The sequence below is a fragment of the Pteropus alecto genome, unplaced genomic scaffold (assembly GCF_000325575.1).
Source record: "Pteropus alecto unplaced genomic scaffold, ASM32557v1 scaffold57, whole genome shotgun sequence".
Taxonomy (NCBI): domain Eukaryota; kingdom Metazoa; phylum Chordata; class Mammalia; order Chiroptera; family Pteropodidae; genus Pteropus; species Pteropus alecto.
The window spans coordinates 10,999,323-11,022,558 of NW_006442508.1; the positions used below are offsets into that span (position 1 = coordinate 10,999,323).

A 23,236-nucleotide genomic window follows, 5' to 3' on the forward strand; every position below is an offset into this window, starting at 1 on the left:
CTGTTCTCTCATATGGTTTCTGCTTCTTTGTCTTCCCATTTTGGCTGCCTTTCCATGTCTGTTTCTATGTACTAAGCAAAGCTCCTAAGTCTCCTGGTCTTAATAGTGTGGATTTGTGAAGTAGGTACTGTCCAATGGCACAGTACTGAGAGGGGTTCAGCTGCAGGCCAAATTTAGCCCAAGCCCCTACTCTCCAGGGCCACCTGTTAAGATTCAGCAAGCAATCCAAAGATGCTGTGCTTATAGTTGCCTCAAAAGGCTACACCAGAAATGAAGGCTAGCTGCCTCCAGTGTGAGTCTAGGTGCTGCTCAGCAAGGAGCACTGACTCATTGAGGACACACCTGGATGTGGCCTGGGTGGGGCTATGAGTTGGGGGAGGCGGGGTTTCAGGGAATCCTCTGGGTGGAGCGACCTCTGTTATCCAGTTTGATGACATCATGACTATGGCAGCTCTGTGTCTCTGCACTGGGAGGGAGGAGGGCTCAACAGAAAACAATGGATACTGCCGGCACTCCTGTACAGAGCCTTGACCCTCACTCTGACAATGTCTCCCTGTAAGTCCCTGATGCATCCTGTGCGCAGCCGAATGGGCACCGGTGCTCAAAGCGAGCAGGTCCTTCACTATGAAAATCTGTTTGCGGACATGACCCTTTTAAGAAGCATCTGCCGCTGCCGCAGCCTATATCTCACGCAGCCTCTGGAGACCTGGCAGCCTTGCGTCCTTGCCTTGTCCTACCTTCTGCTGTCACAGGGTGATTTCCTGGACTTCTCCCTAGTTGTATGGCTTGTTCATCTAGATCACAGGCGGTTTTTCCTTGCTGCTGCTCCTTGTTTCTGTCACAACTTTGACTTGGTTGCTAGAGGAATGAACAAAGCCTCTATCATCTACGCCAATTTTTTTCCTCTCCAGTGATCTTATTTTCCTTACTACTTTAAACTTGTATTTTATTTAGCAACCTCCTCCAGCACTAAAACAATTTAAACAATATTAAATGTATCACCTCATCTGGTTTACTGATAGTTCCATTATTTTCCCGTATAAGACACTTAAATTAAGTTTATATTTTAAACAAATACTAATTAAACTCAGTTGGCATTTAGTGAGCATTTATTGCATTCAAGCTATTATATTAGGTGCTGCAGGTGAGAAAGGAAAAAGAACTAACATTATTGAGTACCCACTCCATGGGTTAGAATGTGCTAGGTACACAATTCTTATAACTGGATAATTATTTTCCTTTATAGATGAAGTTAACCACACTGACCTCCTGTTATTTTTCAAACATATAGGCATGCTTCTCCCCGAGGACTTTTACACTTGCTATTACTGTTGGAATGGGATAATCTTTCCCTGGAAATTTTGTATACCTAGTCATTGTTCAAATATAAACTGATCAGTAATGCCTTTTTTGACCATGCTACTTAAAATTTCAACCTCTCCCCACCACATGCTCCTTAACCTCCTTACTTGCTTTATTTTTCTTTATAGCTCTTATTGCCATCTAATAAACTTTGTATTTACTTCATTTATTTAGTTTATTATCTTTCTTATTTTAAATAATTTTTTATTTTTCAGTTATAGTCGACATACAATATTATATTAGTTTCAATTGTACAATATGGTGATTAGACATTTATATAACTTATGATGTGATCATCCCAATAAATCTAGTACCTGACACCATACATAGTTATTACAACATTATTGACTATATTTCTTATGTTATACATTTCCATGACTATTTTGTAACTACCAGGTTGTACCTCTTAATCCCTTCCCCACTTCACACATCCTCCCAAACCCCATCCCTTTTGGAAACCATCAAAATGTTTCTGTTTTGTTTGTTCATTTGTTTTGTTTTTTAGATTCCACATATAAGTGAAATCATATGGTATTCAAAAAGACACAGGTATCTACATATTCAATGCAACACTATTTACAATAGCCAAGATATGGAAGCAACCTAAGTGTCCATCAATAGATGAATGGATAAAGAAGTGATACATGTATACAATGGAACATTACTCAGACATAAAAATAATTCTTTAAAAAAAATGAAATCTTGACAACTGCAACAAAATGGATGGACCTAGAGGGTATTATGCTGAGTAAAATAACTCAGAGAAAGATAAAAACCATATGATTTCATTTATTGTCTTTCTGTCCTGACATAAAGGCAAGGGTTTTTATCTGTTTTATTCACCAGTGTACTCTCAGCCCTAGAACACTTGGTACATAGTAAGTGCTCAATGAATATTTGGTGAACAAATGAACTAAAACTCAGAGAATTAAGTAACTTTCCCAGGGATAAGAAAATGACACTCCATTTTAAAATAATAAACCCCAGAAACTCCAATATTAGTATTGGAATAGTAATCTCTTAGATGAAAATAATTGTTGGATCAAGTGTTTTATGTCCCCGAGATTGATTGCTGCCACCACCATACTGGCCTCAGGGAAACTGCTCCACTGTTAATACTGTTGCCTGGTTGCATGCATGCAAAATCCTTACTTGCGTTACTCCCCTAGCACAGCTAAGGCAAGGTGTTAAGGGGCAAGTAAGTCATTACTAAAGGCTGAGGGACAATGCAAGTGAAATAAACAGAGAGGAATATGAAAATAGATAATCTGATTGAAGAATTTTAGCTTGATCTTCAGGGTAGATAACCTAGTTTTGTGAATGTGCAATCTTGGGGATTCCTATTAATTCAAACTTGCCTCCTCTCACTTTCTGAAAGGAGCTTCATGATGCATCAATAGCCATTTAACTAGGAAGGCCGCATCTTCACGTAAGAGTTTGCATGTGCCGTGTCAGGTCTGAATCCAACCTGACACCAGGGGCTTATTCTAACATAGTGAGTTTAGACACTATTAAAGAGCTCAGGTAAGTGTGAGAGAGAATTCTTTCCCACTCACCTCCCTTTTTTGTACATAGAAGCACTTCCCTTGAGTAATTCTCCTAGCCTCCTGCCTTATCCCTTAATTAGATTCCCCGGGGTGGGTAAGAGCAACAGCTGTTTGATGGAGTTTGGAGAGAGAACTGGCTCCTTCTGGGTCCTCTCTCTTTGAGACCTGTCTATCTACAGTGAATGATCTTAGTGATCTGCTTTCTGTCACATAGCAAACTTAACCCCTATGGGGTGGGGGGAGGTTTGCAGTTCTGGGGGTCGAGTTCAGTTCAGAGATGTCAGGGATCCACACTACTCTCTTCAACATAGTTTTATCAATAATAAAGCATTTTTATTCTATTTGTCTTATTCTATTTGTCTGACTCCTGTGCCGGGTTTTTTTTTCAGTTAGTTCCTAATTGTAGTAGGCAAAATAAGGTTGTTATTTATTGGGACCTTTGAACTCCAAGCAAGTATATAATTATATGAATTACAGTAATGTAGGTGGTGTGTTAATCTGCATAGGATAGGCAACACTGCAGTAACAAACAAGCTACACAACTCTCAATGACTTGACTCAATAAAAACCTATTTCTCTCTCATGTCACAGTCCAGTGTTAGTTGGCTGGCCCTCCTCTATCTTGTAGCTATGCCATCTAGAATATGTGGCTTCCAGGGTCACTGCAACAGGGCAAAAGAGAAGTGGAGGAGGAACATTAGCTCTTAAGTGCATTGCCCTGGAAATGATACCCAACACTTCTGCTGAAGTTAGACATAAGCAGGCACATGGCTCCAAATAACTACAATAGAAGCTGGGAAATGTAGAGGAACACATGGATGGTTTGGAGAACATAAACTGTCTCTTTTAGAAGGGGATTCAGAACAATCAAGAAAGGTCCAAGGGAGCAGAAAGGGGAGTGATCGGTACTGAAATTATATCTTGCCTATATCATAGTTTTCCCAAAGCCAGACATTCTGTCTGAAATTAATCTATACAATCTCTTCAGAATATAATCAACCCATTTACAAATTACCTTAATATGAGAATTGAGGGGTTTTCCCATTAATAAGTGTGCATTTTACCTGCAGTTTTCTGGAGACAATATGCTCTCGGTTTTATTGCATATTTATTGTCTTTGTTTCAATAGGTTCTACGTTATTAATGATTTGAGGAGTGAGAATTTTTGACCCACAATATTTTTGAATACTTTGAGTTTTTCAGCTCTATTCAAATCCCATCAAATAGGGCATTTTTCCTCTCTCCCCTCAGATGGGATTTGTTTGAGTAGGAGTCATCTGATGTAACCATATATGTTAAGAGTACTCTGAATTAATCAGCTGGTATTTGTTAGTTCTTTTTCTAGGAAGAGAATCCAAGATCTTTCTAGGCCTAAAAAACAATGGGGAACACCAGATAGGTAAGGCAATATTATATAGATTTGTTTGTGATGATGTATTACTTAAATAGGTAAGTATTAACCTTACCTGCCCACTAACCCTTTATCCTAGGTGTATCCACTTCTCTGCTCAACTGGATCCACTGAACTGATATTGTCACCTCAGTTGAGTCAACACATGGAAGCCAAACCCTAGGTCATTGGTCCTCAAATTTGTCTGCACATCGAAATCACCTGGAGACCTTTAAAATTGACTGATGCTTGGGTCTCATCTCCGGAAATCTTGTCTTACTTGGTTGGGGTGCAGCCTAAGCTTTGGGACTGTTAAAAACTCCCAAGATGATTGTCATAGGCAGACAGGTTTGAGAACCTCCATCCCACAGTGTTACTTCACACTCCTTTGAAACTCTGATATCTATCCTCAAGATTATTTCTTCTAACATCTGGCATTGCTGTCTCAACACTTCTGCTTAGAAGATACCCGTTCTCTGAATCTCTACCAGGCTAGACTCATTGTCCTTCTCCCTTTGGCCATAGGAATCCTCTTTTTCTTCTTTGTTTCCTAAGTAAAACCTGAATTGTTGTTTTCAGTTATGTGTCATTCTTTAGTTCCCATTTACTTTTATATGGACATACAGTGAGGAAATAGTGTGAAAAGGTGAGAATACATAGAGTGAAAGGCCTGTTGGCAGTTCTCAGCCTTTAATTCATAGGCTCACTTTTTAAATTGTACAGTTCTATGAGTTTTGACAAATGCATAATGTCATCTGTCTACCTTACAGTCTTGTATAGAATAGTTTCATTGCTATAAAAATTACCTGTGCTACCTATCATTTCTTTCCTTCTCTCCCCTGTTCTCCAAACCCCTGGCAACCACTGATATTTTTACTGTATTGTTTTGCCTTTTCTAGAATGTCATATGGTTGAAATTGTACAGTGTGTAACCTTTTCTAACTGGTTTCTTTCACTTAGCAATAGGCATTTAAGGTTCCTCCATGGCTTTTCTTGGCTTAATAGCTTGTTTCTTTTGAATGCTGAATAATATTCCATTGTTTGTTTATACCACAGTTTATTTTTCCATTCATCAATCGAAGGACATGTTGGTTGCTTCCAGGTTTTGGCAGTTATGGATAAAGCTGCTATAAATATTTGTATGCAGGTTTTTGTGTAGATACATGTTTTCAACCTATTTAGGTAAATACCTAGGAGTGCAAATTGCGGGATCATAGGGTCAGAATATATTCACTTTGTAGCAAACTGTTAAACTGTCTTCCAATGTGTCTGTGCCATTTCTACCAGTAATTAATGAGAGTTCCTATTGCTCCATATCTTCACCAGCACTTGGTATTGTCAGCTTTTTGATTTTAGCTATTCTAATAGGCGTGTAATGGTATCGTTGTTTTAATTTGCAATTCCCTAATGGCATGATGCTAGCATATTTCATATGTTTATTTGCCATCTTTATATCTTCTTTGGCAAAATGTCTGTTCAGATCCTTTGTCCACTTTTTGATTTTTTTATTGTTGAATTTTAAGAGTTCTTTGTATATTTTGAATACCAGTTCTTTACCAGATGCTATTGACTCAATTTTTATGTCCCTTCGAAATTCATATTTTAAAATCTTGTACCCAATGTGATGGCATTTGGAGGTGGGGCCTTTGTGATTAGATCATGAGGGTAGAGCCCACATCAATGAGATTAACACCCTTATAAAATGTTGGGGTAACCATGAGCAATGGAAATAACCAAGTATTGTGCAAGGCATGTTTGGGCAGAAGCAGAAAGTCACATTGGGAGTAATTTAGTCATTTAGAGACCCCAGAGAGCTCCCTGACCACTTCTACCCTGTGAGGACACAAACTTCTGCTTTAGCCTCTTATTCTCCTCAAAGTCATTCTCTCCTCTCTAATCTCTACTTCACATCACCATCAGGTGAGTCCCTGTTTTCACCATTTGTTCACTCATCAAACCATGATAGAGTACCTGCTGTGTATAGCACTAAACTATGCAAGGGGAAATCTCCAAAAGATTAAGACCTGATCTCTCTCCTGGAAGAATGTACAGGCTAAAGAGGCAGGTGCTTGTCAAAACTGTAGAGGGTCTTGTAAGCCACAGTGAAGAGTTGGGATTTTATTCTAAAGTAAATGGAAACCTTTAAAGTGTCTTAAACAAGGGGATAACCTTGATCAGATTGGAGTTTAGAAAGATCACTCTGGCAGTGATGTGGAGAAAAGAGTGTGGATGATGGGATCTGGACAAGGGAGATAGGAACAAGGGTGATGAGAAATTGACAGATTAGAGTCATATTTAGGAAAAGGAATCAGAAGAATGTAGAGGGTGGGGATATTAACTGACTGATTGATAAACATTTCTAATAGTGACTCTAGCTGATGTTTACAAAGTAGAAGCAGAAAGATTATATACAAAAATGTAAATAAAATTAGAAAAAAAAAGAACAGCTGGGGCCTCTTAAAGACATAAGCTCAGTTAGTTGGCATATTTTGTTACGTGCAAAGTAGGGTTACTGAGGTACTTTTCTCTGACTCCTTGGCCAGGCCTTCAAGACCTTCTTCTGCCTTCCCCACCCATTCCAGCAATGTTACTTAATTACTCTCAACATGACTTTCCACTTCTGCCCAAACATGCCTTGCACAATAGTTGGTTTTCCCATTGCTCATGGCAGTCTGTGCCTTCTACTTTCTTCCATGAAGCTTTTTCAGGATAATCCTGGACTGATTTCTCTTTTTCTCTTCACCCTCTGCACAATAATCATACCTATTTCACAGGGCTGCTGAGACTAAATGTCCGTAAAGCACTTAGCCCAGTGCCTACTCTCAGTAAGTATTCCACAAATGATAGCTATTAATTTTACTCTGTTACGATTCTATTTTCTGACCACCTGGTACAGTGCATCATCCAAAGTGAGAGCGCAGTGTGGAGAGGTGACATGCCAATTTTATGTTGACCTGACTATAAATTATAGTGTTAATTACATGATGGCATAAACAGAACTATCTCTAATGGGTTCATTTTTGGTCACTACATTTTAAGACAGTTAACTTGAGTAAGTAATTTATCTGCTTCTGATGCCTGGAAATTGTAAAATTCTGTAATGGAGATAATTCTTAAACTAAAGTAAAATCATTAGAGAAGCCATCAAGAGCCATTTCTAAGATGTCCATTAACAGTGAATTTTTCACCATTTGATTTTTTCTGGTTTGTTACAGAAAACTGTTTTGGGGAAATCAAGATCCTATTTGCCCTATTTCCAGGAGTGCTTTGAATGCTCAGCTGACCAAAAGACTTGAGAACCTTGCCCAGCCCAAGGAAGTCTCCCACCGATATGTACCTAACAGGTTGGTGTTGTGTGTTACTAGGTTACTTTATCAGGAGAATCTAGGGAAAATGAACACAGAACCCAGCCCTTTTATCTCAAAGCCACAAATAGTCATATAGTCAAAATTTATTGAGGATTAGGGATTCTCTATCTGTTTCCAATCTGATATTACAGTACAACTCTTTCAGAGCAAGATCTAATATTTAGCTATTGCAGACTTGCTTTATATCTTATAAATGTTTGACTCATCAGGATTTCTGTTTTTTAATAAAGCGAGGGTATTATGCAAGGATATGTACCATATATAACACTGTTGCAGATGAACTTATTTGTTCATGAAACTATGAATTTTGTATACCACCCATGGGCTTGATTACCATAAGTTAATTAGGGCATTTAAAGGTAAGGATAGTTTTAAGGCATTTGATGCCCATTGCCAATTTGCTTTTAGCACATTTGTTAAATGACTTAGCTTTCTGCTGGTTGGCTTTTGGAGAAAAGACTGTAGTGGGTCGCGGGGCGGTGCAAGGGACAAGTGCAGGCAGTAAGGGAGGTTAAAGTAAAGAAAAAGGTAAAACTACTATTATTTATCTGAAGTTTGGTTTTTAGGATAATTGAGGTGGCCATTTCTCTATCTCAATATACAACTTTAGTCAAAAGTCAACACTTTTTCTGGAAGGGACCAGATATATAGTTGGCCACAAAATATCTGTTGCAACTACCCAGCTCTACCATTATAGAGGGAAAGCTGCCATAGACATATGTAAACAGAGCATGTCTGTGTTCCAATAAAACTTTAGAATTTTGTGTTTATGTTCATGAGGGATATTAGTCTATAGTTTTTTTGTAATGTCTTTGCTTGTGGTAATGTCTTTGTTTATGGTAATTGATTAGTTGTTCATACAATCAATTGGAAAATGTATAGAATTGGTATTTATTTCTCCTTTAAATATTTGGTGGAATCCATCATCAAATGAAATCATCTGGGACTGAAGTTTTTTGGTGGGAGAGCTTTTAACTCTAAATTTAATTTATTTAATAGACATAAGGCTGCTATAAATTTGTCAATTACCACCTGTTAAGTGGAACACAGGGTGCCTGCAGTTCAATAACAGACTCACAAAAGAAAACAAAATAGAGAAGTTTATTACTCACAAGTCCTAGAGGAAGTACCTGGCATGCCTCAAGGGGAAGTCACGGCAGAGTTCTGACAGAGAGAGGAAGAACTGGGGTTTTATTAGGATCCATAGGTAGAATGCTTTGGGATTTCCAGGCTAAGTCGAGATTGGTCAATTCAAACCAAAAGAATGAGATTTTAGTAAGCTCCTCAGGGGTCTTATTTAAGGGGCACATAGGGAAAGGCATTGAGAATCGGGGGAGACTGTTAGTCCAAGGGCTATTTAGTGAAGTCATATCAGGAACTTACATTTACTTGTGATTTGGTGGGATGGTATCTAGGGCATGTGCTTGCATGAGGGACTAGTGTCAGTTTGTCACTGCAGGCTGCTTAGCCAAACAAAATGGTTGCCAAAGCAGCAATACCATGGAGTAGCTTAGCTAAACTGTCAACAAGGGCTATTCAGATTATTTCTTTCTGAATGGGCATTGGTAGTGTGTTTCTTTCAAAAAATTTATCCATTTCATCTAATTTAAAAAATTTGTTGGCATAAAATTGTTCATATAGTCTCTTATTTTCCTTTTAATATCTGTCCAATCTCTAGTGATGATTCCTCTTTCATTCATGTTATTGGTAAGTCGTGCCTTCTCTCTTTTTTGCTAATCATTCTGGCTAGAGGTTTATCAATTTTTGGTTTCATTGATTTTTTCTCTATGATTTTGCCATTTACTATTTCTTTGGTTTCTGCTCTGATCTTTATTATTTCCTTTCTTCTGATTACTTTGGGTTTATTTGCTCTTTTTATAATTTTTTAAGGTGGAAACTGAGAGTAACTGCTACTTTGATGGAATTGTGAGACTTGGGTATGTGGATAACTGTGGAAGGGGAGTAGAATCATATAAAGGCAGCAGCCATACATTCTTTTAATATGCAATTTCTATGAACAAGAGAGATATGCACATGTGAAATTTAAAATTAATATACAAGTTGGTTAATAATAAAATCTTATTTGAATAATACTTTTTAATTAATAAAATGACTTATATGTCTCTTATCTAATCTTCATAACAACCACAAAATGTATTATTTTCTCCATCTCACTCATGTACTTCTAGGTGTTGGCGGCATAAGGCATAAGTATTATGGTCAGTACATATATTCATGGCATTTGATGCTTGCCATTCCCACCCGAAAGAATGCTGAGTAGCTGCGTTATGTCTCTAGTGTCCTCCCATCTTTCTTTTTTGTATCTCTCACCCACTGCCTGGGCCTCTACCCTTTGCCCTACTCTACAATACATCTTGCCTTTGTACTGCTCGTTAGCTGCCTAAGCACCCCTTCCTCCCACTCACACCCACCCTCCTTATGTGGGTCTGATCACTTCAAAGTGCCCCATTGTCCAAAATCACCTCTTCCTTCTCTACCTCAAGTTCCTAAACTGAACTGTCATTTTTTGAAAGAGGCGAATCTCAGGTAAGTGCAAGAAGTTCCCTGTCTGTTTGAGGTTGTCAGTGTAAGTGGGTGAAGATGGCTGAGTCAGTTCAGTCAAGCAGTGGAGCCTGGGCTGGGCAGTCTCAAACCCTTTGAAAGCAGATGTGTGGTGTATTGACAGGCTTTAAGGCTGAGTATTCACAAGCAAGGGAGATACAGGCTTAAACACAGACCCAGGCTTATATTAGCAGCCAGCAGACAGAGGCCTGGGCAGATGGATGCAGATTCACATCCATGAACATTCTAAAGGAGCAAAGGTCCTTTGGAAAACAATAGAAGTGGAAGTGGGACTGCAATCTGAGTTAACAGCAGATCTAAAACAGTATCACTTCCTTTTCCACTGATGATATATTTTGATTAGGTAAAGATTGAAGGGCAGGAGTGATAAGAAGAACAATATTATTATTTATCCTAAATAAAATCTTTGTTAACAAAACCCAACAATTATTAAATAATCTATATACCATGGTTAAGTAGACTTCATTCTTAAACTCAGAGTTCTTGTTACAAAGAAAAATGCCAATGTAATACATTCTATTAACTAAAAATATAGTAAAAATATTTAAATCATCTATATAGAGGTTAAAGAAATTTGGTTTTAAAGCAGCAAATGTTTTCTTTACATCAGTGTATTTTTTGGTCTCTTTAGAAAATGCAGTTTATTTTTTATAGAAAACTGTTCATTTTAGAATAAAATATTAGAAACTATCTGAAAACTTGATGACTGTAACCATTTCTAACTTCTTCCCATGTAGAACATAGCTCGGCAGTAAAGGGGTAAACTGTCATGCTGGCTCTCCTAGATCTGGGGGTCAGTGTTAGAAATTACTATGATTATTTGAATTTCTGACTGTTTTACTCACTTTTTTTCTTCTTCTACAACTTGCAGGGCTCAATATTACTACAGCTGTGGCAGAGGTTCTGTAATCTGGGAGATCCCTTCTTCTGCACTGTTTAGAAAAATTTCCAAAAGGATCCAGAAGCTGGCACAGCCCAACAGAGTCAAGAAAGAGCATGTAATAAATAGGTAGAGTACCTTGAGATGCTCCACAGATTCCAATCTGATTTGGTAAAGTGTCACAATATTGTTGCTCTTATTTTAGTGCATGCAGTTCCATAAACTAAAAGTCCACTCACGTTTCAACAAATCAGGCTAAAAAAAATCACATTTTCAGCAATTATAGGTAATTAGAAGATATCGTTAATAATAACATTTGACTCAAATTATGGTGAAGCTAAAAGTCACACTAAACTTATCATTGTTGGCCAATTAAAAGAAAATATGTAAATAAAATATGACAGGTTTTTGCAATTTATAGAACTTGATGTTCTTTTATGTCACTGTGACTTTGCTCATTATCATCCTTTTGCTTTGAATGCTGAATTTCTCCTTGTCTTTAAAAGACAGCTAAGATAATATTTTCCACATAGGAGCCAAGATTATGATGTTGAAAAAAAGAATGAATTAGTGGAATATGTATAGTGTACAATTACAAGAAAGTGGATAGTATTACTATACACTGCTTCAGTCAGAACACATTAAGTGTATGTGTCCACTTATGGATGTTATAGCTCAAGAAACTGATCATAAGTTTGAGACTATTCAGAAGAAAATGAATGAGATGTTGAGGTTTCTGGAAACTATATTGTATGGAAAGTAGTCAATAGAAAGGACATATGTAGCTTAGAGAAGAGACCAAAGAAGCTCAGTGATAGCTGTTTAAAGGGTCAACATCTGAAAGAGGAAGAGTATGTAAAGTATAATTACCTTATGTCTATTCTAGAATTAGAAGTAAAACTAGGAATTTACAGAGCAGTAGTTGTGTCAGCTAAATGTAAGACAATCTTTCTGATTGGCTACTTATTCAGTAATGGAAATGTTTATCTGTAGAAATCAACTGCCATCTCCTCCCTAATTCCTAAAAGTGTGCAAGCACAGGCTGGAATGATGACTTTACATCGATTTTAGTAAAGATTGCTGCATTCAGAGAGAGGTTTAACTGGATAACTTAAGTCTTTTTCCATCATAGAATCCAGAAAAAGAGGCCCAATTCCTCCAATAAAATTTCTCCATTTGCTTATTTATCATTTCATTTTTTAAAAATCTGCTAATTTAGTTAAAATATACATATAAATTGATGTGTATATATATACATATATATACATACACACACGCATGCATATTTATTTGTTTGTTTGTTTATTGACCAGAGGAATACTTTGTCTGTCACCACTTTTTGAGACACCTGAGTTTGATGTTTCATATAAGTGAAACCCCTTTGAGTATTAAAACTTTCTGTATTTTTAAAAGCTTATGTTTCCTCTGCTTTCCTAAGCTGATTCTTCTGCTACTGAACAAATATGTAACCTTTGTTCACTGGATTGAATAGTTATTATGAACATTAACTACTACATAAACCTTTAATACAAAAAACCTCTCAGGAGCTGTTTGATTATGAAGCAGTTTTTCCTGAGGCAAAATGACCTTACCTCTGCGCTTTTGGATTATAAGATATTTGCTTCTCATAGTTTTTCTGTTATTTCTACTTTTATTGGTGGAATAGTCTCAAACCAGCCTCTTTTCTGACTCTCTGTACACTGGAAACAGAAAACCTAGCTTGTTAGAATTGAATGTGTGTGTGGGGAGAAGCAAGTGCTTAGTGAAGACACACAGGGATCGCCAATAAACTACTACATGAGTTTGAATTTTGTGTTATATATTTTAGCTGATTCACTATAAAGTCTCAAGTGTAGATTTGAACAGTTAGAAGAATCAACCAACTTAAAAATAGGTTAATTGAGGTAGTCAAGTCTAAAAAACAGAAAAAAATAAATAAAATGAACAAGGCATCATAGACCTATGGGACACCATTAAGAGTATCAATATATCCATAATGGGAATCTAATAAGAAGAGAAAGATAAAGGGGCAGAAGGAATATTTAAAGAAATAATGGCTCAAAGCTTCCCAAATCAGACGAAAAACATTAATCCACACATCTAAGAAACTCAATAAACTCCAAGTGTGTTAAAATCAAAGAGATCCATAACTTGACACATCATAAACTGTCCATAGCCAAAAAGAGAATCTTGAAAGCAACAAGAAAGAAATGACCCATCACATACAAATGAACTGCAATAAGATTAACAGGTGATTTCTAATCAGAAGCCATGAATGCCAGAAGGATGATATATTTAAAGCTCTGAAAGAGAAAAAAAACTGTTAGCCAAGAATTTTCTATCTAATAAAACTATCCTTCAAAAATGAAGGAAAAATTAAGACATTCCCAGATAAATAAAAATAGAAAATTTATTGCCAGCAGACTTGTTTACAATAAATACTAAAGGGAGTCCTTCAGGCTAAAATAAAAGGACACTAGACAGTAACTCAAACCTACATGAATAAATAAAGGGCATCAATAGAATTAACTACATAGGTAAATATAAAAGACAGCATAAATGTATTTTTCTGTTTGTAACTCTTTTATTCTCCTATCTGATTTAAAAGACAATTGCATAAAGCAACAAGTATAAATCTGTGTTGATGGGCATACAATGTATTTTTTAAAAACAGCAAAAAGGAGGAGGAGGAGATGGAATGGTATTAATCTGAACTAAATTGTTATAAGATGTACAGGGCAACAACTAAGAAAATAATTTTTTAAATATGGGAAAAGAAATAAGGGAATTAAAATGATACACAAAATGGCACACTAAAAATACTTAATATTTTGGAGGAACAAAAAAGGAACAAAAAGATATAACATGTAAAAACAAATAGCAAAATGGCAGTATATAGGTATAAGTTTTATGTTATCATTAAATACATTAAATGATAAATAAATTGAACGTGCCAATCAAAAGACAGGGATTGACAGAATGGGTGAAAAAACAAATACTCAGCAGTATGCTATCAACAAGACACATACTTTACATTCAAAGAAACAGGCTAAAAGTAAAATGATGAAAAAAGTGTATACTATGTGAACCAACCAAAAAAGAGCTAGAGTGGCTATATTCATATCAAACAGCATAGACTTTAAGACAAATATTGATACTAGAAACAAAGGACATTTTATAATTATAAAATGGTCAATCAATTAGGGAAATATAACAATTATAAACATATATGCACCTAACAACAGAGTCCCAAAATAGATGAAGCAAAACCCGATAGAACTGAAGAAATAGACAAGTAAACAATAATAGCTGTACTCTTCAATACCCCACTTTCAATAACGGGAGGAATAACAAGCAAAAGATTAACAGAGAAACAGAAGGCATGAACAACACTATAAACCAACTATACCTAAAAGATATTTATAGAACATGCCACCCAAAAATAGCAGAATATACATCCTTATCAATTGGAACATTCTCTATGATAGATCATATATTAAGTCATAAAATAAGTGTCAATAAATTTAAAAAAAACTGAATTCATACAAAATTAGTTCTCTGACCACAATAGAATAAAATTAGAAACCAATAGCAGGAGGAAATTTGGAAACTTAAAAAATATGTGAAATATTTAATGTGAAACATTCCTAAACAATGGTCAAAGAAGAAATCACTTTGATATTAATAAAAATAAAAACACAACATACAATAACTTATGATATGCAGCTAAAATAGTGTTTAGTGAGAAGTTTTAGCTGTAAAAGACTACACAGAAAAGAAAGATCTTAAATTGTAACCTAATCTTCCATCTTAAGATATTGTAAATAGAAAAGCAAATTAATTTAAAACAAGCAAAAAGAAGGAAATAATAAAGATTAGAGTAGAAAGAAATGAAATAGAAATTAGAAAAATAGAAAATCAACAAAACCAAAAATTGGGTTTTCGAAAAGATCAGTAAAATAAACTTTTAGCTAGACTGACCAAGACAAAAAGAAGATTCAAATTACTAAATTCAGGAAAAAAAGAGGGGACCTTTTTAAGGATCATTTACAACAAAAAGGGTCATTGCAACTGACCTTATAGAGATTTAAAAAAGGATTATTAGGGTTACTATGAGCAATGGTATGGCCCATGAATTAGGTAATGTAAATGAAATGGACAAATTCCTAGAAAGACAAACTACTGAATTTGATTCAATAATAAAATCTTAACAGGTCTATAACAAGTAAAGTAACTGAATTAATAACTTTAAAAAAGTTCCCATGAACAGCTCAGGAACAGATGTCTTTACTGATGAATTTTATGGTATATTTAGAGAAGAACTAACACCAATCCTCTAGACTCTTCCAAAAATAAGACACTTTTCAAACTCATTCTATGAGGTCTATATTACCATGATACCAAAACCAGAAAAGGCTGTTACAAGACAAGAGAATGACAATACCTCTTAGGAATATACATGTAACAATCCATACCAAAAGACTACCAAAGCAATTCTAAATATACAGGCAACAATCGACACCAAAATACTAGCAAACCAAATCCAACAACATATAAAAATAATTATACACCATAAACAAGTTGGATTTATCCCAGGAATACAAGAATATATTCAGTTCAATATACTAAAATCAATGTAATATACTAAAATAATAGAATTAAAAAAACAAAACCACATGCTCATCTCAATAGACTCAGGAAAAAACATTTGACAAAATTCAACATGCTTTCATGATAAAAATGCTTAATAAACTAGGTATAAAAAGGAACTTTCTCAACTTGATAAAGAGAATCTACAAAACCTCTACAGCTAATATAATTAACGATAAAAGATGAAATGCCTTCTCCCTAAGATCAGGGATAAGACAAGGATGTCAGCTCTCACCACTTCTATTCAACATATTGGAGATTCAAGTCAGGGAAATTAGGCAAGAAAAGGAAAGAAAAGCCATTCAGGTTGGAAAGGAAAAAGTAAAACTATCTCTACCATAGATGACATGACTTTTTATGTAGACCATCTTAAGGAATCCACATAAAAACTATTACAGCTAATAATAATGTTTTTTAAACTGCAAGTCTCAACCTATCAGTTGATCATGAAATCAATTCTAGCTTTTATTTTAATTAAATCATATTAAATTTAAAAAATTAGAATATATTGCCTAGGGCAAGCATTATTTCATGATAAGTTTATTTCAGATACATACATGGATTTACATATGCTGTATCACAATATAAAATGTACTTCTTACTGTGGATCACAGTAAAAAAATTTTTGAGGAAAACCAGTCTGGTGATTATGGGAAAAGATGTTCCTGAGATAGAAATAATATATATAATTGTTTGGATGTTAATTATAGCAATGAAAATGCAGTTATTGTTCCTCCAATGATGATAATATTTTATGTTCAATTTGCATATAGGTCATTCAGTGATTACTTAAAAAAAGATTCTCTTAAAATCTCTGATCCTTCTCCTCGGATACTACGACTCTCAATAGCCAAAGGCACAGATCCAAACTACCTTCCTCCAAAAAACGTGAGTCTATGTGAAAGGAACAGTTCCTAACTGACTTTGTAACATGTAATATGTTTGTAAATATAACATGCTTTTATAACACCTTTATTTCTAGGTGTGTACTTTCCTTTTCTTTCTCTTTATTTTCTCCTCTCATCAAATAAACTTTTCTGACTACCTCATCTGTGCCTCATGTATCAGTCAGGATTTGATCAGAGAAACAGAACCACTATGAGTAACACAAAATTAGTACTTAAGCTACTGTGGGAGCTGGAACAGCTATGGAAGGCTGTTATGGCACCTAGAACTTGGGTCTGGTTATAGATCTAGAAGCAATGGAAGATAGTAGGGGTAGGTCAGCAGCTTCCCCGGAGGGTATTTACTTCAGGGGAAGCCATTACAGTTTCTTCAGGCAAGGGGAGTCTAACCCCCTCAGGCAGGGAAGGAAGTGCTGATTCTATTGGTAAGGAAGGCTCAGCAGTACTCAGTGGTTTAAAGTACACAGCTTCATTGGAATCTGCACATCTTCCCCCATTCTTATTTTCAAGGACCCATTTCTTCCTGATCATTGCCCTAATTTGAGTATAGGAGATCATATAAGTTTGAGAATTAAATTTGCATTGTAATTTACCCACTTGCGGAATTAGATTTTAGGTTTGTTTTTAAGAATTTTCAGGCCTGTGACCATAGAAAATAAGGTTTTTTGGGGGGGTAAGTTATAAAACTTTTTGGTCCTTTACCCACACCTTAAGGTGGGAATTTAAAGGCTCGAGCTAATCATTTCTTTCTTCAGCTTCTCCAGTGTACTTTGAAACAACAAACCAACTCCGCTATACTTCCTTATTTTACTAAAATGTTCTCTGTTGCTTGTCACCCAAAGTCTTGCTTTCTGTTTTGTATGCCATGGACTACCAGTGTCCTTTTTAAATTTTTTTTAACCACTGGCAATAGGATCATTAATACCTTTAAATCTAATCAGCTCAGAAAACAAACTCCAGATAATCTAAAACCAATATAGTTCTGATCCAGTTATCTGTTGCTTCATACAAAACCACCTCCAGACTTAAGACATTAAATAACCACCATTTTATTATGGTCAAGGATTTTATGAGTCAGAAATCTGGGCAGAGTAAGCAGGGTTGTCTCTGCTTCATGCTATCTGGGGTCTCAGCTGGGGTATTTCAAATGGCTCACATTTCTGAAATGGTCACGGGCTGGAATCATCTGAAGCTTCCTTCACACCTGTCTTAGTCACCTCAGGCTGCCATAACAAAATACCATAGACAGTTCTAGAGGCTGTGAAATCCAAGATCAAGGTGCCAGCATATTCTCTTCTTGATGAAGGCTCTATTCCCAGTTGTAGCCAGTGACCATCTTGCTGGGTGCTCACATGATCTCTGCATGTGTGTATGCAGAGGGAGAGTTCTGATGTCTTTTCCTCTTCTTATACAGACACTAATCCCATCATGAGGGCTCTAATTTGATGGCCTTATCTAAACCTAATCACCTCCCAAAGACTTTACCTGTTAATACCATCACATTAGGGGTTAGGGCTTCAACATATGAATTTTGTGTGGGTGGGGGACATAAACATTCAGTTCATGACAATACCTATTTGTGGTGTCTAGGCTGGGATGACATGAAGGCTAGACTCATTTGGGACTATCTATGGGATCACCTTCATATGCCCTCTCCATGTGTCTTAGACCTCTCTCAGCATGGCAGCTGCATTCTGAGAAGGAATATCCTAAAATGGAGTTCCCAAGGGTGAGCATTCCAAAAGACGAGGTGGCAACTACATGTTTTATATTTTTATGATTTGGCCTTGCAAGTCACATATCACTGCAGTCATAATCTGCTGATTGATGTAGTTACAAGTCTGGCCAGATTCAAGGGGGCAGGGATACAAACTCCACCTTTCAAAGCGAGAAGTGGCAAGGAATTTATAGTCACTTAAGAAGAAAACTGCTACACCCAATAATGTGAGTCTTTTGGTACCCTTGAGCATAGTTTCTGTTTGCAGAAAAGACTGTTCAGAGGTATGTGCTTGCTTTAAATAATTAATAGTCTATTTAAAAATTTAGAATTAAAAATAATCTATTTTTTATTTTAGGCTTCAAATTTAAGTTCAGCTTGAAAGTTATTATTCTATTTATGATCCTAGCAGTTTTTAACAATGATTTTTAAGAGTCCTGAATAATGTTTGGTTTGATTTTTTAAACTTAAATACCTTGAAATACTTTAAACTATATTTATAAATATATAAATTTGATTTTTTAAAGTATTTTCTTCAACCATCTACATTAACAAGCAAAACCTTTTCAAATATTAGTTATTTAAAAATCAAATACATTAAACTTATAAATATGGTGAACCTGAAGTTTTTAAATGTGAGAATGACATGGGCTTAAGATTTTAACTTAATGTCATAATTCTAAATCGATCACTCAATTATACATTTCAAATTGCAGTTGTAAGTTTACCATTCTAATAGGCCCAATTCTCTTAAACATGTACATACCTTTGATTTTAATAGTATATATGCTTTTTGTTTTAATAATAATTTAAAATTTACTGAAAAGTTGTAAAAATTAACATTTTTTACATTGGCTTTATCATTCTCTCTTCTCTATGGTGCTTGTTTATTTGTGTTTAATTTTTTTCTGAATCATTTATTATTTTTGAGAGTAAGTTACAGACATCATATACCCCTTTCTCTAAATCCTTCAGTATGTATTTCCTAAAAACGAAGACATTGTCTTATATAACTACAATACTGTTATCAAAATCAGGAAATTTAACATTCATATATCTTTCTCATGATCCATGTTCAAATTTCATCAATTCTTGCACATATATATTTTTTAAAATTTATTTTATTAGTTTCAAGTATACAGTACATCGGTTAGACATTTATGGAGTTTATAAAATGATCCCCCTAATTGCTCTTTCTCTCCTCTGGCTCTCCACCTAGCTATTACATTAATGTTAACTGCGTTCCCTATGCTATACTCCTCATCCCTGTGACCATCTATCAACTACTAATCTGTACTTCTTTAGCCCTTCACCCCTTCCTCCCAGTCCCCTAACCCCTCTCCCCGCTGTCCGTTACCAGATTGTCTTCTATATTTGTGAGTCTGTTTTGAGTTAGTTTCTTCTTTTTTGTTCCTTAGATTCCACATATAAGTGAAATTATGTGGTATTTATCTTTCTCTGACTGACTTCTTTCATGCAACATAATAACCTCTAGGTCCATTCATGTCATTGAAAATGGTAGGATTTCATTTTTTTAATGGCTGAGTGATACACCATTGTATATATGAACCATAATTTCTTTATCCAATTGTCTCCTGATGGGCATTTAGGTTGCTTCCATATCTCGGCTATTGTAACTTATGCTGCTGTGAACATAGGGGTGCACAGATCTTTATGGATTACTGTTTTGGTTTTATTTGGATAAATACCCAGAAGTGCAACTGCTGGGTCAAAAAGCATATTCATTTTTAATTTTTTGAGAAACCCCCAGACTATTTTCCAAAGTGGCTGTACCAATTTGCAGTCCCATCAACAGTGTGTGGGAGTTCCCTTTTCTCCACATCCTCGCCAATACTTGTAATTCTTTGATTTGTTGATGATAGCCATTCTGATAGGTGTCAGGTGATATCTCATTGTGGTTTTAATTTGTATTTCTCTGATGATTAATGACCTTGAGCATCTTTTCACATGTCTATTGGCCATCTGTATTTCCTCTTTGGAGAAATATCTGTCCAGGTCTCTACTTATTTTTTAATTGGTCTTCACTGTGTGAAATCTTTTTAGTTTGATGTAGTCCAATTTGTTTATTTTTATCTTTTGTTTCCCTTATCTGAGGAGACATGTCAAAAACATATTGCTAAGACCAATGCCAAAGAGTTTACTGCCTATGTTTTCTTCTAGAAGTTTTATGGTTTCAGGTCTTACATTTAAGTCTTCAATCCATTTTGAGTTTATTTTTGTACATGGCGTGAGAAGGGGTCCAGTTTCCTTTATCTGCATGTATCTGTCCAATTTTCCCAGCACCATTTATTGAAGAAACTGTCTTTACCCCATTCTATAGTCTTTCCTCCTTTATCATATATTAAATGAACGTATAGGTATGGATTTATTTCTGGACTTTCTATTCTGTTCCATTGATCAATGTATCTGTTTTTATGCCAGTATCATACTGTTTTGATTACTGTAAACTTGTACTATAGTTTGATATCAGGTTGTGTGATACCTCCAACTTTGTTCTTTTTTCTCAAGATTGCGCATATACTTCTTCTTAACACAATTATTAATTCTATGATTTGATTATCTTAGCTTATTTTTTTACAGTTAATTCTGAATCTTCTCCGAATTTAAAAATAACACATGCCCACAAAGGAATTCAAGTTACTATTACAGGTACCTGAGGTTACTTGCCACCAGAGACTTTAGATGAACTGTGGGAAGTCCTTTTACCTCCATGAATGTCATAAACAGTCTCTTTCTATAGTTAACTTTGTCAGGTCTATAAAACTTAGAAAGGGGGTTGCTTTCATAGCTCACTTAATCTCTTCAGATGTCAGAAACTCCTACTCAGGCTATCAACCTGTTTGAATATTTAAAATCTTTGACTCTTAATAGATTTTAAATTGTAAGACTCTTATTTTATATCTAGCAGATACCTTTGGTATTACTCACATGTACTTTGGATGTCTCACAGGATTTGTCTGATTTACTGTATGAATTTATGAGGTCATTCTATCAACATGTTCCTCCCCATATTTTCAATCTTGACAATTTTCTGAGAATGAAAATTTTAGAAGTAAAATTACTGGATCAAGTATACAAACATTTTGAGGTGATTCATATAAAATCCCAAAATGTGTTCCAACAAAAGTGATTTTGATTTACATATTTACTTATATTATTTGGGCCTCCTTTTTCACTGTACCCTTGACAATATTAGGTATTATTTACTTTACATAATATTAATTGTATAATAAAAATATCTCATTAATATTTTAATGATTTATTTTTATTTTAAAAGAGTTAATTCCTTAATCTTTTTGAAGTATATTTTTATATAAAATAAGGGTAAGAATCCCCCCCCCACTATTGCCCAAGCCTCTAATTATTCATTGCCAGAATTATTATATACTATAACGTCATTTATACTAGGGCGATGGTTTTCAAAATTGTAGCCTAGATATGGATAAGATTCCTCAGAGCCTTTTCAGTATAATCTGCAAGTTCAAAATCATGCATGCATAAAAGTTTCTTTGAATGTGCAAGATAGACCAATGGATTTCAAAGTAATAGAGTACGAAAAGTCCCTTGACCTAGTTTCAGATTATACATTACAACTGATACTTAAGAAACTACCATATGTCAAGTTTTATTTGCAATATCAAAGAAGAATATCCACAATTATCTGAAAGGGTATTAAATATGCATCTCTTTCCAACTATTGTGTGATACTGGATTTTCTTCATATACTTCAACCAAAACAACTGTGCCCTGTTAAGCCAGATATTACAAAGATTTGCAAAAATGTAAAACATACTAATTTTCTCACTTTATTTGTTTTGGGAAATACAGTTTTTGTCATAAAAGTATTTATAGTAACAGGTAATGGTTTTTTTTTAAGATTAATGATAAATTTTCTTAAATATCTCAGTCTTTGGGAACTATTGGTTACTTTTAAAGACTTTAAAGGAGCTCTAGACTAAAAAAAAATTGAGTTACTATACTTGATTATATTTCTGAATTCTCTGTTTGGTTACATTGATCTATTTTTGTGCAAGTATCAGTTTGTTTAAAATATTGTAACATTAAAAACATTTTAGAATGGGGTAGGGTATGAATACCCTTGTTTCTTTTATTTTGGCCATGATTTTCTTTTTGTCCTTCCAGCCTTCTGCGTTCCTGCTTTGGTCCTTCTCACACATGCCTAATAGGTTAAGCTCCTCCTCTGATCATGCTTCCTCTCTAATTTAAAGACTTAATGGTTCTTTGATGGCTATGAAGAACGGCTCGCACATCAAATCTAGTTACAAATGCATTTAAAAGCTTTAATCTTAACCATAAATAACCTGCTCAATGCTTCCTCGCCTCTGTGCTCAGACTTTCCTTTCTGTCTTCCTTTCTTCATCTTCCCTATCTTTCCTTTTCCTCTACTTGTCAAAATCTGATCTGTCTTTCAAAGTTAAATCTCATGTCTCTTTATCCCTGAATCTTCTTGGATTTTTTTGTTCTTTCTTTGAAATCTCTCAAAATTTTATTTATTCTCTTTTATGGGTATCATATAATCTTAATGATTTGCCTATAGGTTTATGGTTCTTCTAAGATGAAAATTACTTTAAGAAAAAGGGTTGTTCTGTTTTTCTTTGTTGTGTCTTACATAATATAAATGATTAAGGAATATTTATCTAATGAATTTAATTAATGAGTGATTGTTTTATTTCCTTTTAAATTGTATGCCTTAATCGAAGACAGTGGTTATCATTTATTTCTTTGATTTTCCCAGAGCCTGATAGGAGACAAAACTGTATTCATAAGACATACTTAAGATGCTTAATTAGTA

The 23,236-nt window shown here is 35.1% G+C and overlaps 1 protein-coding gene across 1 annotated transcript in view; it reads left to right on the forward strand.

The window, feature by feature from the left end:
- THEGL (theg spermatid protein like) overlaps window positions 1–23,236 on the forward strand; it is a 49,822-nt gene that overhangs the window by 23,003 nt on the left and 3,583 nt on the right. Inside the window, exons 3-6 of the mRNA XM_015597494.1 lie at window positions 4,255–4,308; window positions 7,515–7,643; window positions 11,122–11,259; window positions 16,554–16,668. Of these exons, the coding sequence (XP_015452980.1) occupies window positions 4,255–4,308; window positions 7,515–7,643; window positions 11,122–11,259; window positions 16,554–16,668 (436 nt within the window). The remainder of the gene's footprint in view (window positions 1–4,254; window positions 4,309–7,514; window positions 7,644–11,121; window positions 11,260–16,553; window positions 16,669–23,236) is intronic.